Raw genomic sequence first — 13345 nt, forward strand, 5'->3', positions numbered from 1 at the left:
TTAATTTTAATATTGTGAAATAAAAACAATCTAAATCCTTTTTGTTCACTGTTAGTGCATTACACCTAAAGTAATTTTAATGAATTGAACCTTATTGTACATTGTACCTTATTTTTTAGGGTATAAACCAAAGACTAGTAAAAGGAAATTAACATTGACTGGTACAGCATGGCGCTACTGGGGACAAGGATTCGAATACATAAAAGTATAAAACATGAAATTCCATTTTCTTGCAAACAAGCATCATGCATGAGACTGCAATGTGTGAGTTTGAGTATGGAAGGGAGCTGTAACTTTGCAAGTAGTGCAATACATGGATTTAAGGTTGTTGACTAGCAGCAGATTTCCTCCTATTGTTGGAGGGTGTTGATACTGTCCAGGGAGAGCGAGGGGGAGTGGGAACTGAGAGGGTGGGGAGAAAGGCATGCTGCTGAGGATACCGGCTAGTTTAGACAGAGAGAGAGAGAGAGAAGAAGAGGGGGGTGGGGAGTTTCCAGGATTGTTTAAGGCTAGTTTTAAAACTGCCATCCGGAGGAAAACTTTCAGTACCTCTGCACAGCAAGATGGCCCAAACTCTGCCTCTGCTGCTGCTGGCTGTGCTGAACTCTCTGAGCTGCCACAGTGAGGTGAGGGCCAGGGACCCTGACGTGGGGGAAGAAGAGGCTGTTGGGAATGGAAGAAGGCCTCAGCATATTTCTGGCACCTTTGGGACCGCTCACCTACCCTTGGCACATGAACATCACGGCATCCCGAAGCCTTCAGAGGGAAAACCTCAAAACTCAGCGTCAACCTCAAGAGAGACTGTACATTCATCTGCTCAGAGAGGGTGAGTCAAGCTGACATATTTCAAACCTCATGTATTTATAACTATATATACAATTTTGTGTGACTCAGGTGAGAATGTTTAATTTGACATGAGTGATAAAAAGGTGTGAAGAATATATTTGTTGTATTTATATATTTGTCTTGTTTGACTTAAGGTCTTAGGTCACCTCTAATTTTCATAACCCTAGTTTTCGTCTTTTATGCTACTAGTCAGATATCTGGAACACCAATTTTATTATTATTACTATTTACCACATTGTAGAATAATACTAAAATCAAAACTATGAAACAACGTGAACTCAAATTAAAATAGAAATGATAGTGAACTAAAGCGGTTATATATCAAAATGTAATAAATCACAGTTTTATATATATATATATATATATATATATATATATATATTATTTATTTATTTTTTTTCATTAACCCTGGCTAAAGTCCAGTGTATTCTCCTTTTGTTCCGAAATGAATTTGCCTGGGAGGCTTGATTACAATAATCTGCATCAAAATACAAGTTAGAGCTTCAGTGATCTAATCTGAAACAATTGTTGGGAAAGTATTATAGAGTGACTGAGTTCCAACTCAGTGTGAAATATAATATATACATAAGGGGCTTGTGATGCAAATGTTTAGCTGTCCACTTCTATTCAACTCTCTTAAATGCATTAGCTGATATTTTAGTGTTGGTAACACACACACACTAACTCTGTTGATTTCTTGAGGATGCAATTCAATGAGAGAGGAATTAGAGCGGACTGAGCATGCACAGTACAGCATAACAGTGAGGCAGAGGACAGGTACCCCTACAGCAGTTTCCAAGAGCTTTAGTCTGGACCAGAACAAAAGAATATGAGCAACAGCTGTGTCCAGAAAAGACATAGGAGGAGTGCTAATCAAAAGTGTTTAGGTGTTTAAAGGAAAATAAAAGAGATAAAAAGAGGGGTAAAGATGAAAGAAAGGTAGACTGACGAAGGATGTTCAGATGTGGGTACATGGAGACAGATTAATGATAAAGCCATAAAGCGGCAGACAGGTCTAGCATTCAGCCAAACTATGACCGAACCGGTGTCTGAATAGGGGCTGATGTTTTACTGGACAAAGGGCTATATGGTTCAAGGTGGCAACAAGAGGAAACAAGACAACCCACCGCTATCTAATCTCTTTGTTTCTGCAGCGGATGCACAAAGGAAGGTCGGTAGAAAAAGCATGAGTAAGGGGTCGTTCATACAGGACGTGTTCTTGCATTTGAAAACAGCTAGAAAAGAATGGAAACATGTTTTAAAAGTGTAAGTGTTTTTACGTTGACAAGCCATCTTAAAACACTGATCCTTTGACACAGGATGCTGAAAAATACAGAAACGTCACAGTTCAAAAATGCACCATAAGTCCCAAAGAAACACAATAAAGACTTGGAATATGGATGCATATGCAGAAACCCATGCCATGAGAAGCCTCTAAGAAAAGCATCAAAACATTTGAGAGGAATAAACTATGCATGAAAACACAGACATGCAGCAGAAAGAAAGAGAACTGACATGGAAAATGCTGTTTATCTATCTTTCAGTCAGCTCTTATATAATGTTCAAAATGAGAACAGTACACGGTTTATACAATATCAGCAATTATAGCGTTCATCACTGTTGGGAAAATGAGGCCACTACAATGCGATTACACAACGTTTGAGCAATTGAGAAGAGTTGCCAACAAACATACCTTTCAGTGTTTGACAGCTTCTCTAACTGGGTCATTTTTCACAAAATATACTTTGTGTTCTTTACTGTGTGTTTACGAAATACTACACCACAGAAAAGCGCAGACTTGCCAAAATAAGACTGAGGATGTGTGGACATCATAATCAATGTGGGCTCATCAGATTCTCTCTGATACAACAGAAAGCTAAAAACAAACATAATGAACTCGCCAATGGAAAGACATGTAAAACCGTTTGCTCAGCGATTACATCTAGCCCTGAGCATGTTGGGAAGAGTACAACAGAAAGAAACAGAGCATATATCATCTTCAAACTGTGATTGCTTGTAATCTCTGCTCTCAACTTTCACTTTCCCCTTGTCGTTCTTCTTTTATTCTATGTTTTATCTTCCCAAACCTTCTGTCTCCTGCCAGAAACTGGTGTGCGTATGTAAATCACCGAATGGTCACCACAGCCGTACTCTGCGCTACGGAGACTCAAACTGTGAAATCTGTGAACCCCTGTTCTGATGGAGCTCCTGATTGTCAAATCATCATGTGAGTCACATAAACCTCAGACCATATGTTTCTACTATGATTTGCTTTCTGGATGTTGACGATGGTGATCATTAGGTATAGGCAGTCCTCACGACCTGTATACAAGCAGAAGCAAATAGCACTCTCTTCTATGCACTGGACGTGTTGCCCAGGATATGGAGGACACAACTGCTTGGAAAAAGGTAACATTGCATGCAAATACGATCAATTTCAATGTCGTTTTTACATAGATGTATAAATACAACATGTTGGGAGTATGCATGTTGCTCTTTGGCCACTTTCAAAGGAAACCATCAGTTGAGCAGCCCATTCAGTTTTGGTGACTCATCTGCTGCTTCCTCTATATCTTTTTTTTTTTTGTTGCAGACAAACCTCCAAGGGATGAGACGCATGCCTTAAAGTCTGAGATTAATGACAAAGGCAGCTCAGGCAAGTCTGTTGTTTTGGGCAAGGTTGGCTTTACCTTTAACCTTTCATACCTTTCCTTTTTCTGCAAGGTTGCTTTTTTTAAAACAACCTTTCTGACAAACAGAGGAAATATCCAGCAGGCCTTTGGCTCAGTGAGTGTCCTTCAACAGGAAAGGGAGAGACGGCTGGCACTGGATAGCTGGATAAACAGTGCCCTATGCCAGCACGCAAAAGCAACAATCATGTATAAGAATAACAACAACTTAAAGTCATGTTTTCCACATATCCAAAATATCTGGCAGGTGAATATTTCGAAGGCAGAACATTTTCCCAGAAGCCATCCTTTGTGCCCTCATGTCTTTGTTTCCTGTGTAGAAGTCATAAAATAGGTTGATGTATATTCTATAATCCACTCATCACTCTTGCAGTTTAAATCACATTAATGTAATATTTAACTTAAACTTTGAAATCAACGTGTTTGATAATGTTTCATAATATATTGGGTCATTAAATATAACGTTTGTGAAGTATTTTAAGCACTGTAATCTTCTAGATTAGATGTTGGAAAATCTTTAAGGTCTCAAATAACCCCTCTCAAATGGGCATACGCGTGGGCCCAATATTTACCCTCAAACTCAAAATGTTCTGGTTAACTTCCTTCCCACATTCTCCCTCCAAACAAAATGTGTTTGTTCTTCTTTAGGAGGTAAAATGGGGACTGACCAATTGGAAGATGCAAAACCCATACAGGAAGCTCCTATTCATGGTTATTCACCAAACCAGAGTACTGTTGGTAAGCGGCAAAATCAGCATGCAAGAAAAACATTTGGACTGACACATTACAGTAGGCATGTGAGATTTCACCATTCAAAAGTGAACAGCTTGACTACTTAAACAATGACGTCCTCTGAAGGATATCCTCTCTTTCTTATAAACAAACTCCACCATGATGCAATCACCCACAGACGGAAGGAGACAGGGCAAAAAGTCATCAGTGAACCACATGCTCAAGATGAGTCATAGAATAGATGATTGGAAAGAGGTTTATAGCTTCTCCTGGAGTCTAACCTCATTCAAAGAAAATGTTGTTATCTATAACCGCTGAGCTCACTGCATTTAAATACAAATACAGCCTATTAAAGAACATCCATCAAAAATGCATTAGCTGTATTAAGTCATATCAGTGAAATAGTGAGATATGTTTGTTTAGGAGGCCTGTAAGGAAAGGGTAATTCCCGAGGAAAACACCATAAAAGCTCATGCAGTTGCCCATCAGGCACAGTGATATCCTCTAGAGACTAGAGTTCTGGCAGGGAGAATGTCTGCATGAGCTCAGTGATTTAAAGCTATTTCTGTAGCTGTGTGAGGAATCAATATGCTGATATATCCACTGTTTTCAACGCATAGGACTAATTTCATTGTGTTGTGGCTTGTTTCCATTGTGTTGCGGCTTGTTTTCGTTGCATTGCGCTAATTTTGTTGTGTTGTGGCTTGTTTTTCCGTTGTGTTGCAGCTTGCTTCCATTGTGTTGTGCTAATTTCAATGTGTTGCAGCTTGTTTCCGTTGTGTTGTGCTAATTTCAATGTGTTGCGGCTTGTTTCCGTTGTGTTGTAGAGATTTTGTGTTGTGGAGATTTTGTTGTGTTGTGCTAATTTCAATGTGTTGCGGCTTGTTTCCGTTGTGTTGTAGAGATTTTGTGTTGTGGAGATTTTGTTGTGTTGTGCACTACTGGGCCAAAGTAGTTCTCACTTATTAACATCTGAAAAGTATAAAAATGGTAAGTCTTTACATTAAAGTGGCTTATCAATATTCCAGGTGCCAGAGAAGGGTTCCCTACCTCTCAGCCTTTGCCTTTTCTTGATTCATCCATTCTGCTGTCGATGCATCAATTAATGTCAACTATGATGAGTCAGCTTCAACCAGTGCTGGAAAGCTTCAATCAAACACTGAAGCATCTTTCCAGTGAGGTGGAAGCATTGTCTCAGGACTTGCAGCAGTTGCAGATGAAACGGGAAGAACACATGCCCATGACCAGAGGCGAAGGTCATAGTGGACCTATCGAGCAAAGACTACAGTACAGCCATCTCCAGATCAGTCAAATGAAAACCCAATTGGACGCACAGAAAGACCAGTTTGAGAGGGCCTTTCAGGTCCAGCAAGAACTGCTGAAACACAACCTAACAAAACTGAAGGAAGAAATGGATGATCAGATCAGTCAAAGTCAGGATGCACAGGTCATTCATTCACTAGGACTACTTGAAATGATTACTCAAAAAACTAACACATACAAAAAGTGCATAAATTAATATATAATATATTCCGTGTTATACCAACAGGTGAATCTTCAGTCTCTAACTGAATTGGTTGAGGAGGTGAGACTTGGCCAGAAGAAGCTGGAAGGGGCACTGCAGAGAGAACGTGCCGAGTTTGTCAATCCGAATGGAGGCCAGCCAACACAGGAGTCAGGAGTGTGGGAGGCCATCACTCGACTAGATGAGAAGGCACAAAGTAACTCTGCGAAGCTCAGCAGCTTGACTGAGACTTCTAAGGACTCTGATGGAGCAGTCCGGGCTCTGCAAATAGACCTACTAGGCCTGGAACAGAGCCTAGAGGAGGTCAAACAACGAACTGAGGTCCACTTTGCAGAGACTGGTCTGGAGGTGGAGGCTACTCGTGTCAGGGTGCTCAACAGTGTTGGCGAGCTTACAGCTAACCTAAGTGCACACGAGGGTCAGTTGAGAGAAATTGAGCTTGACCTGGACAACATCTATCAACAACTACAAAAAAATGATTCAGCAGTTGCAGAGCAGGCCTGTAGCTGTAAGTTGATTGGTAGATCACTAACTAGGTTGGAGCTGGAGGTGGCTAATGTGACACAGTTAGCCAAACAGAACCAACTTGCACTTGAGGAGACAGATCTAGAAAGGAATCATGTCACCGAAATAGAGGATCTTCATCAGGGCCTGCTGAACGTAAAGGAATCATTGGCCTTTGAGCAGGGCAGAAGCAGGAGTCTTCAAGACAGCATGTCCCAGCTACAGGCTTCACTTCTGGACAGCCAGCAGGAGATCCGAGGCCTGAGACAGCGGGACAAGGACAAGTCGAATGAAATGCAAGGCCTATCAGCCACCTTCTCTTCCCTCCTAAATGATGTCATACGCCACTCTGAAGTCCTGGAAGTGCTACTCGGAGAGGAGGTCCTGGAATTCACTCATTGGTCACATAACCAAAAGAAAGAGCTCAGTATACTAGATCTTTTACAGATAATGGATGTGATGCAGCAAAAGATCAAGACACATGATTGGATTCTGGCCTCCCTTCAGAGAAAGCATCCTGACGGAGATGAGATGAATAGCGATGACCCAGTGGTATCCTTAGAGGGGACCGGTACAAATAACCAGGTGAGGGGCCCTGAAAGTTACCAGTCCTCTTCATTAGACCCTTCGACTGGAGAGGAGGATGTGGATTATTCAGTCAGTGACTTCTGGAGTCTGGGAAAAGAGGTGGAGCAATTAGCAGGTAGAATAACCATGCTAGAAGAACGCCGTGGAAACTGCACTACGTCCCCTAGTGGCTCTGTTGTAGAACTGCAGGCAGACATAGCATCCCTACGTCAGAACCTGGAGGGTCATTTGAGAATGTTTCAAAAACTGTTCAGTAATACAGAAGAACTGATCAGCTCGACTAGAAGCCTGAATCTGGATGAAGTTTGGAGACTGGTGAGAAAAAAAGAAGGAAAGAGAAGGGGGAGTCTAAAGCAAGAAGACCAGATCAAAAAAGAAGAAAAGTCTTCCAGTGGGCGAAGCAAAAGATACAGTGAAAGAGGTAAGAGATCTTACTACAGTTATTTCATTTGCCATTCATTTTAAACATGAAGTTATTTGATACTGAGTGATCTGCATAGTGTACATACAACACTGCCCCTCAGTGGACAACACTAAAACTACATCATGACAAAGCATTTGTTGTCTAACTGAAAATTATACTTTTTAGCTAAAAATCTAAATAATTTAATCTCTTCAGAACATGATTGGTTACCACATTCCCCCGTGGTGTTCATCACAATCCTGGACTACAGAAGAGGACCAAATGGGGAACTCACATCAAAAAACGTGGCTGTGAACTATGGTGGCACTTTTAACCCTATATCAGGGGTGTTCCAGGTCCCTGAGACTGGAATCTATCTCTTTTTAGTGACCTTAGACTTTGAGAGAGGCCTTTCATTGGCTGTATTAAAGCGCAGCGGAGTTCCAGTGGCCTCCCTCAGACAGGAACAAGGGGAGAAAAGGGGACCAGTGAGCCGAGCCTCCCTGCTGGAGCTTCGGCAAGGGGAGACAGTTACATTAGAATTGATGCATGGATCATTACGAAAATCGCAGCTTGGGGACAACACACTGTCTGGACTATTGCTCTTCAGTACAGAGCACAAGGACATGCTGTGAAGAGAACTGGGTGAGTGACAAAGGCATGGGAGGATACGTCTGAGTCTGACGCACAGTGCGTCACTGCCAGACATGCTGTATTTTGTATGCATGCAGCCTCTTCTTGAAGGTGCAAAAAATACTGGTTGAAATCTTATGTTTTGTAACTGATTCCGGAATAATACTGAGAAACATGGTAAGTTAAAGAAATAAGGGGGAGCCAGTTATTTAACAGAATTATTTAGATACCACCAGCCCTTCTGTTGATCTTTAAAATGTGGAGGATCTAATAATAAGGCAAGGAATACATTATGGAAACAAGTTCCTGAGGCAATATGAAAAAACAAAAGGTACCAATAGCGAGGGAAACTCTGTACATCAAAAAATGGACATCCAGCAATTCATGCATTCAGTTTGATCACATTCAATGCAAATGTCAATCAAGAAGAAAAAAAAACAATGATTGTTTACTAAAATAAGGTAATTTACTTAAAAATCGATACATTGGACTAATTCTGTGTACAGAACAGATTTTCTTGGTAAACATAAGGCACCTCTCTTAAAACCAGATGTTGTGCACATTTAAGTTCATATTATGTTTCCTTACATATTAAACAATTAAGACAAAAACATTGTGTAGTCATTTCTCTAGACACATGAGCTTAAATTAGTTCAAATATGATTTTACAAGGTAACTGGCATGGTTGCAATGGACAGAATACGCTTGAGGACAACTGCAACCCAAACATATAGAAAAGACACGCAAGCAATGGGAGATCTGAATCTTCAATGCAAAGCAAAATGTTTTGGTACCTGTATGATTTATATTTCTCAGACTGCTATAACATCTTATTTAAATGCACGCTGATAATATAACCTGATCTTTAAGGCAGGAATGACCAATTTTTTACAGTTTTGAAATTAAACCTGTATTTTCAACAAGTGCTAATAATGCATTGTTGTGTGATTTAAGTTTGAGATTATGCTCTTGCAAAAAAAAAAAAAAAAAAAAGAAAAAAAATGCATTCACAATCTTATTTCTGGAAAAAAAAAAACGTTATGAAAAAATCTTTTCATGTATATGAAAGTTGAACTAAAGTTGCCTGTCCTGACTTTTCAGTAAATTACATATAAAGGGTCAACTTTTACACAATATAGAGATGAGAAATAATGATAATTCACACCCACGCTTTCATAGGAAGTCATTAAATGTAGAATTTCATCTTAGTCATAAATGTAGTATTTGAAAGGTTGAGCTGCACTGTAAAAACATTGAGAATGTCAGTTGCAAGAACAGTGTTAATAGTCCTGCAAGTAAAAATATCTTACCACAGTAATTTATACTATATGACATGAATAAATAGCACATGCATTTGCATTATTCTATCACATCAGACATTTATGAGTCATATGATTCCCAGGCGTCACAACATTAGATTCAAGGCAAAACTGTTTAAATGTGGCATTGAAAACAGCAATCCAACCTGACACTGATGAATCAGATGTGATATAGTGAGGTTGACTCAAAGGCTATTGGATAAGATACAACGTTTATGAGGCATTCGGGAGTAGTGGGCATACATCTGCTCCGACACACCTCCAATAAGTCAGATCAGATCTGCCATTCTGAGAGATCCGTCACCATATCTTCTAGATGAATAGATCTTATATGGCAGCAGTGTTGGCAAAATTTGGTACTTCAATTCTTCAGGCCAGAGCTGGAGTAATGATTACATTACTCCTGTCATTACACCGGAACTTTCTATTCCTAACAGTGAATACATTCCCTGTCTTCAGAAAATAGGAAGGTTTCAACTAGAAAACCTTATTGCTAACACTCTTTTTTGAACAGATTCTCAGAAAGGAAAGCAGTTGAAGGAATAATTTTTCAAAAAGACTATTAATTAAAATATTGATATGTAATAACGGGACATTTTTTGTTTTATACATGTATATCATAATATGGGTCATTTGAATTAAATAGTGTGGGTTCACTTTTGATGTTTCAGTGGCCAGAGCTGTACATGATCCAAATGCAAAGTTGCCATTTTGTAACGCTAGCCACACTGGAGCATATCCCAAGCATATTGATGGTTGTTTAGTCTGAATATCACCCCAAATATGTCCGCCTCTCCACTCAGTCAATAACAGAGGGGTCAGCCGTCAAGCCTTCTCCCAAAAAGCTCCATCATGCCACTCCTCCATACAGACGTATCGTATTACATAACTTTCACAGAAAGCACCATATGCTTTTCGAATCTCTCCCAATACATAAAAGAGTATCTGAAGAAGGAAAAATGGTGGCGATGGGGATGATGTGAGTACCGATGCCTGCAGAACAGTTGTCCTTATTTCCTCGTGGATGCATTATGGCACATACTGTCCAGCAGAGGGTGCTACATGACACTAAGAGCATTACTGCACAGCTAGACAGGGAGGAAAATGTTCTGCTCAGCAGCGCTCACACAGGTCTGTTTAGGAACTGAGGCAATAATTCATAAAAGTGAGCATAAATATCTCCATGATTTCTCTCAGACTGGCAATGGAGGGAAAACTGATCATATTTTGATATCTTGCGATTCAACCATTTTGGCGAGTGTTTTCTTGACTCGAAGAGCTGTGAGGCGAGAGGCTGGGTTGTGTGCCCAGCACTCAGACATGAGCTTTAGCATGGCCCGTAAGCACTGTGTGGAGGTAAAAAACACAATTGTTTTAGGGTTGCATTTTACACAACTATAAAATAGTCAGTTACAAAGAAGTGATGTTTTGTAAAAACCATGAAATCAAACGTTTTGAGGCTTTTAGTACATATCTGTTAGAAATGAGATCAACTTTACGGCAAATGTATTCATACATGTTGACAAAACTAAGTTTTTATAAGCAGATAAGATTGACATTTAACTTGAAGATTTGTAGATTTGATATTTCATGAGCACCAAATTAGCATATTTTAATGATTTCTGAAGGATCATGCAACACTATTGTTTCTGTCTTTTGAGTTTAAATTTTTTTTTAACAGAGTGCTGTTGAACTAAACTGCAATGCTAGATCTTACCTCGTCACTGTTCCAGCGATTAGACACCACTGGTCGCATGCCTTTAACACACACCACTTCCCTCATGTCCTCGTAGGACGGTTCTGAAGGTACCATATCCCAGTATGGCAACTGATACTCCTCAACAATACCTGCACATACAAGAAAATGTCATTATTAAAACAAACCCATCACATATTTAGAAAGGAGAGACATAAACATGCTTTGAAATGTGTACAGATTTTAACCTCACATACATTGACATAACACACATAAACTAACCTCCTGTCACGCATCGGCGGGCCATCTCCCAAACAATGAGCCCATAGCTGTAAATATCAGCCATTATGTACGCTTGGAATTGGTTCTTATTTAGGGTCTCATCCAGGACCTCTGGTGCCATGTACCGCCGTGTGCCCATCCTTGTACTCAGAGGAATGTCCACCTCATTGGTATCACTAAAATAAAAGCAAATGCAAATGATTGCATGCTAGCTGTAAATAAAGTATGCTTCAATGATTTTTTTTTTTTAAATATATTTTGCCGGTGTATTTGTATGCATGTCTGAGTGTGTGTTGCAAAAGTGTCTTCACCTGTTGTATTTCACAGCCAGGCCCAGATCAGCGATGCAACAGGTGCCATTCTTCTTTATGAGGATGTTTTTGCTCTTCAGGTCTCTGTGAGCGATGGCAGGTTTGCCCTGCGTGCCGTAGATCTCTGTGTGGAGGTGGCAAAGGCCGCAGGCGGCAGAATAGGCCAGCCTTAACAGAGCCTGTGTGTCCAGGGTGGTGTATTTCAGATAGTCATAGAGAGAACCATTCTCGTGGTAGTCTGTGATGAGGAAAAGCTGAGTGAACGCTCCCGTGCCCTTAATATCCGCAGCTATAAAGCCTGGAGCAAGATAGGAAAAATGAATGTTAATGTAAATAAAATATTAAATCTGTAAATGTTCTATATCAGGTACAAAACTACAAAATTTCTAATGTAATATACATGTCTTTGACTCTGTACATTGCTAATGATTATTTTAAATGCATACAATATAATGTGTGTCCCTACTCAGTTTCTTTGGCCTTTTTTTTGTGATGGAACCTACCGAGTATATTTTCATGCCTCATGAGCACCGTTTGGTAAATCTCGGTCTCTCTGAACCAGCTAGCCTCTTCACGGGTAAAGAACACTTTCACTGCAACCTTTTCTCCTCTCCAGCGACCAAGCCACACTTCTCCATACCGCCCCTTCCCGATTTGACGTACCATCTGAATTTGTTTGGCAATGGTGCGCTGGACCTGTGAATCGACATTGGACAATTACAACCAAGTATCATAACTCAAAATATTTCACTGTTCCGAACCAACAAAACAAGTTGCAAAACCATTTATCAAGGGTTTCCACACCTTCTGACAAATGAATTTATGAAGTTTTCAGTTTCATGACATTTTCAGCAATTTGCGATTACTGGATAATGATTTTCAAAACAAAACAAAACTAAACAAGACAAGACAAAAAAAAAAAAAAAAAAAAAAACAAGACAAGACAATACAAAAAAACTAAACAAAAAACAGTCCTGGGGCCTGTTTCATAAAACAAGTTTACCAAATAAGCCAGGTTTATTTCAATTAGTCTGACTTATTGCTAGTTAATTTGGTTCAAAATAAGTCAGACTAACTGAAATAAGCCTAGCTTATTTGGTAAACTTGTTTTATGAAACAGGCCCCTGGCCAATAAAATATTTTAGATCTGTGCACAACTACAAACATTTATACTTACTAAAGAAATTGTCATTACCTTTCCCTGACTTTTTTTTTTAACTGGAAACCACAATTCTCTGATATTTACTGGTTTCAATGACTTTTAAAACCATGTTCTTATTATGAAAAACATGTTCAGAAACGGTGCCTCACCAGCAGGGGGAGCCCTGAACCGGAGCCAGTGCTGGACTGACTAATGAGATCTTTGAGAGACTCTCCTGCAGGGATGAAGGCCACGTCTTGCTCCAGATCTCTCTGGTACCGTCTCCGTCCTGTCTGCAGCTTATACCTGATCAAACAGCCACACAAAACATATAATCACCTTCAATATGATGTTACATCACAGAAGCCTTTCACAAAGGAATCAGTTACTTATTACTAAGAGCTACAGTATATATCTATGCATTAAGGCTAAATTTACTTGACTATCTTAAACAGGTGTGCCTCTGCCAGTGTTATCAGTGTGCTGGTCAATAATTAACAGACTGAGGTGCATCTTTCATTCATTTCAGCTGGATAAACATGTCATTATGAAATAAAAGTCTCACCTGTAGTAACACACCACAGTTATGGCCACCAAAGTGAAGCAACACACCGTCACAGAGATCAGAAAGGCCAGCAAGTGGGCGTTCCATAACGGAGGCTCTGGATTACAATG

The 13345-nt window shown here is 39.9% G+C and overlaps 2 protein-coding genes across 3 annotated transcripts in view; one reads left to right on the plus strand and one right to left on the minus strand.

The window, feature by feature from the left end:
• The first annotated feature begins 445 nt into the window (after positions 1-445).
• LOC306851931 (multimerin-2-like) lies at positions 446-8894 on the plus strand. 2 transcript variants are annotated; one of them, XM_079388451.1, is made up of 8 exons: positions 446-826; positions 2951-3073; positions 3149-3255; positions 3440-3502; positions 4185-4274; positions 5297-5715; positions 5818-7306; positions 7505-8894. In XM_079388451.1, the coding sequence occupies exons 1-8, from the start codon at positions 564-566 to the stop codon at positions 7921-7923; spliced, it is 2973 nt and encodes a 990-aa protein (XP_079244577.1). In that variant the 5' UTR covers positions 446-563; the 3' UTR covers positions 7924-8894. The 2 variants fall into 2 exon arrangements, with proteins under 2 accessions (XP_079244577.1, XP_079244578.1); XM_079388452.1 differs by lacking the exons at positions 446-826; positions 2951-3073; positions 3149-3255; positions 3440-3502 and adding an exon at positions 3606-3783.
• The window catches only part of LOC306851937 (bone morphogenetic protein receptor type-1A-like), a 44702-nt gene continuing 39728 nt past the window's right edge, over positions 8372-13345 (minus strand). Inside the window, exons 7-13 of the mRNA XM_079388460.1 lie at positions 13236-13332; positions 12841-12976; positions 12033-12225; positions 11530-11827; positions 11219-11394; positions 10958-11088; positions 8372-10586 (exon numbers count right to left, since the gene is read on the minus strand). Coding sequence (XP_079244586.1) covers positions 10461-10586; positions 10958-11088; positions 11219-11394; positions 11530-11827; positions 12033-12225; positions 12841-12976; positions 13236-13332 — 1157 coding nt within the window. The 3' untranslated portion in view covers positions 8372-10460. The remainder of the gene's footprint in view (positions 10587-10957; positions 11089-11218; positions 11395-11529; positions 11828-12032; positions 12226-12840; positions 12977-13235; positions 13333-13345) is intronic.

This window comes from Barbus barbus (assembly GCF_936440315.1).
Source record: "Barbus barbus genome assembly, chromosome: 32".
In the NCBI taxonomy this organism is placed as follows: Eukaryota; Metazoa; Chordata; class Actinopteri; order Cypriniformes; family Cyprinidae; genus Barbus; species Barbus barbus.

Excerpts from the sequence above, each read along its gene's own strand:
- LOC306851931 (XM_079388451.1), top strand. The coding sequence starts at position 564 with ATGGCCCAAACTCTGCCTCTGCTGCTGCTGGCTGTGCTGAACTCTCTG. Across the intron at positions 3,256-3,439 it reads ACACAACTGCTTGGAAAAAG|ACAAACCTCCAAGGGATGAG; the intron begins GTAACATTGCAT and ends TTTTTGTTGCAG. Across the intron at positions 3,503-4,184 it reads TAATGACAAAGGCAGCTCAG|GAGGTAAAATGGGGACTGAC; the intron begins GCAAGTCTGTTG and ends GTTCTTCTTTAG.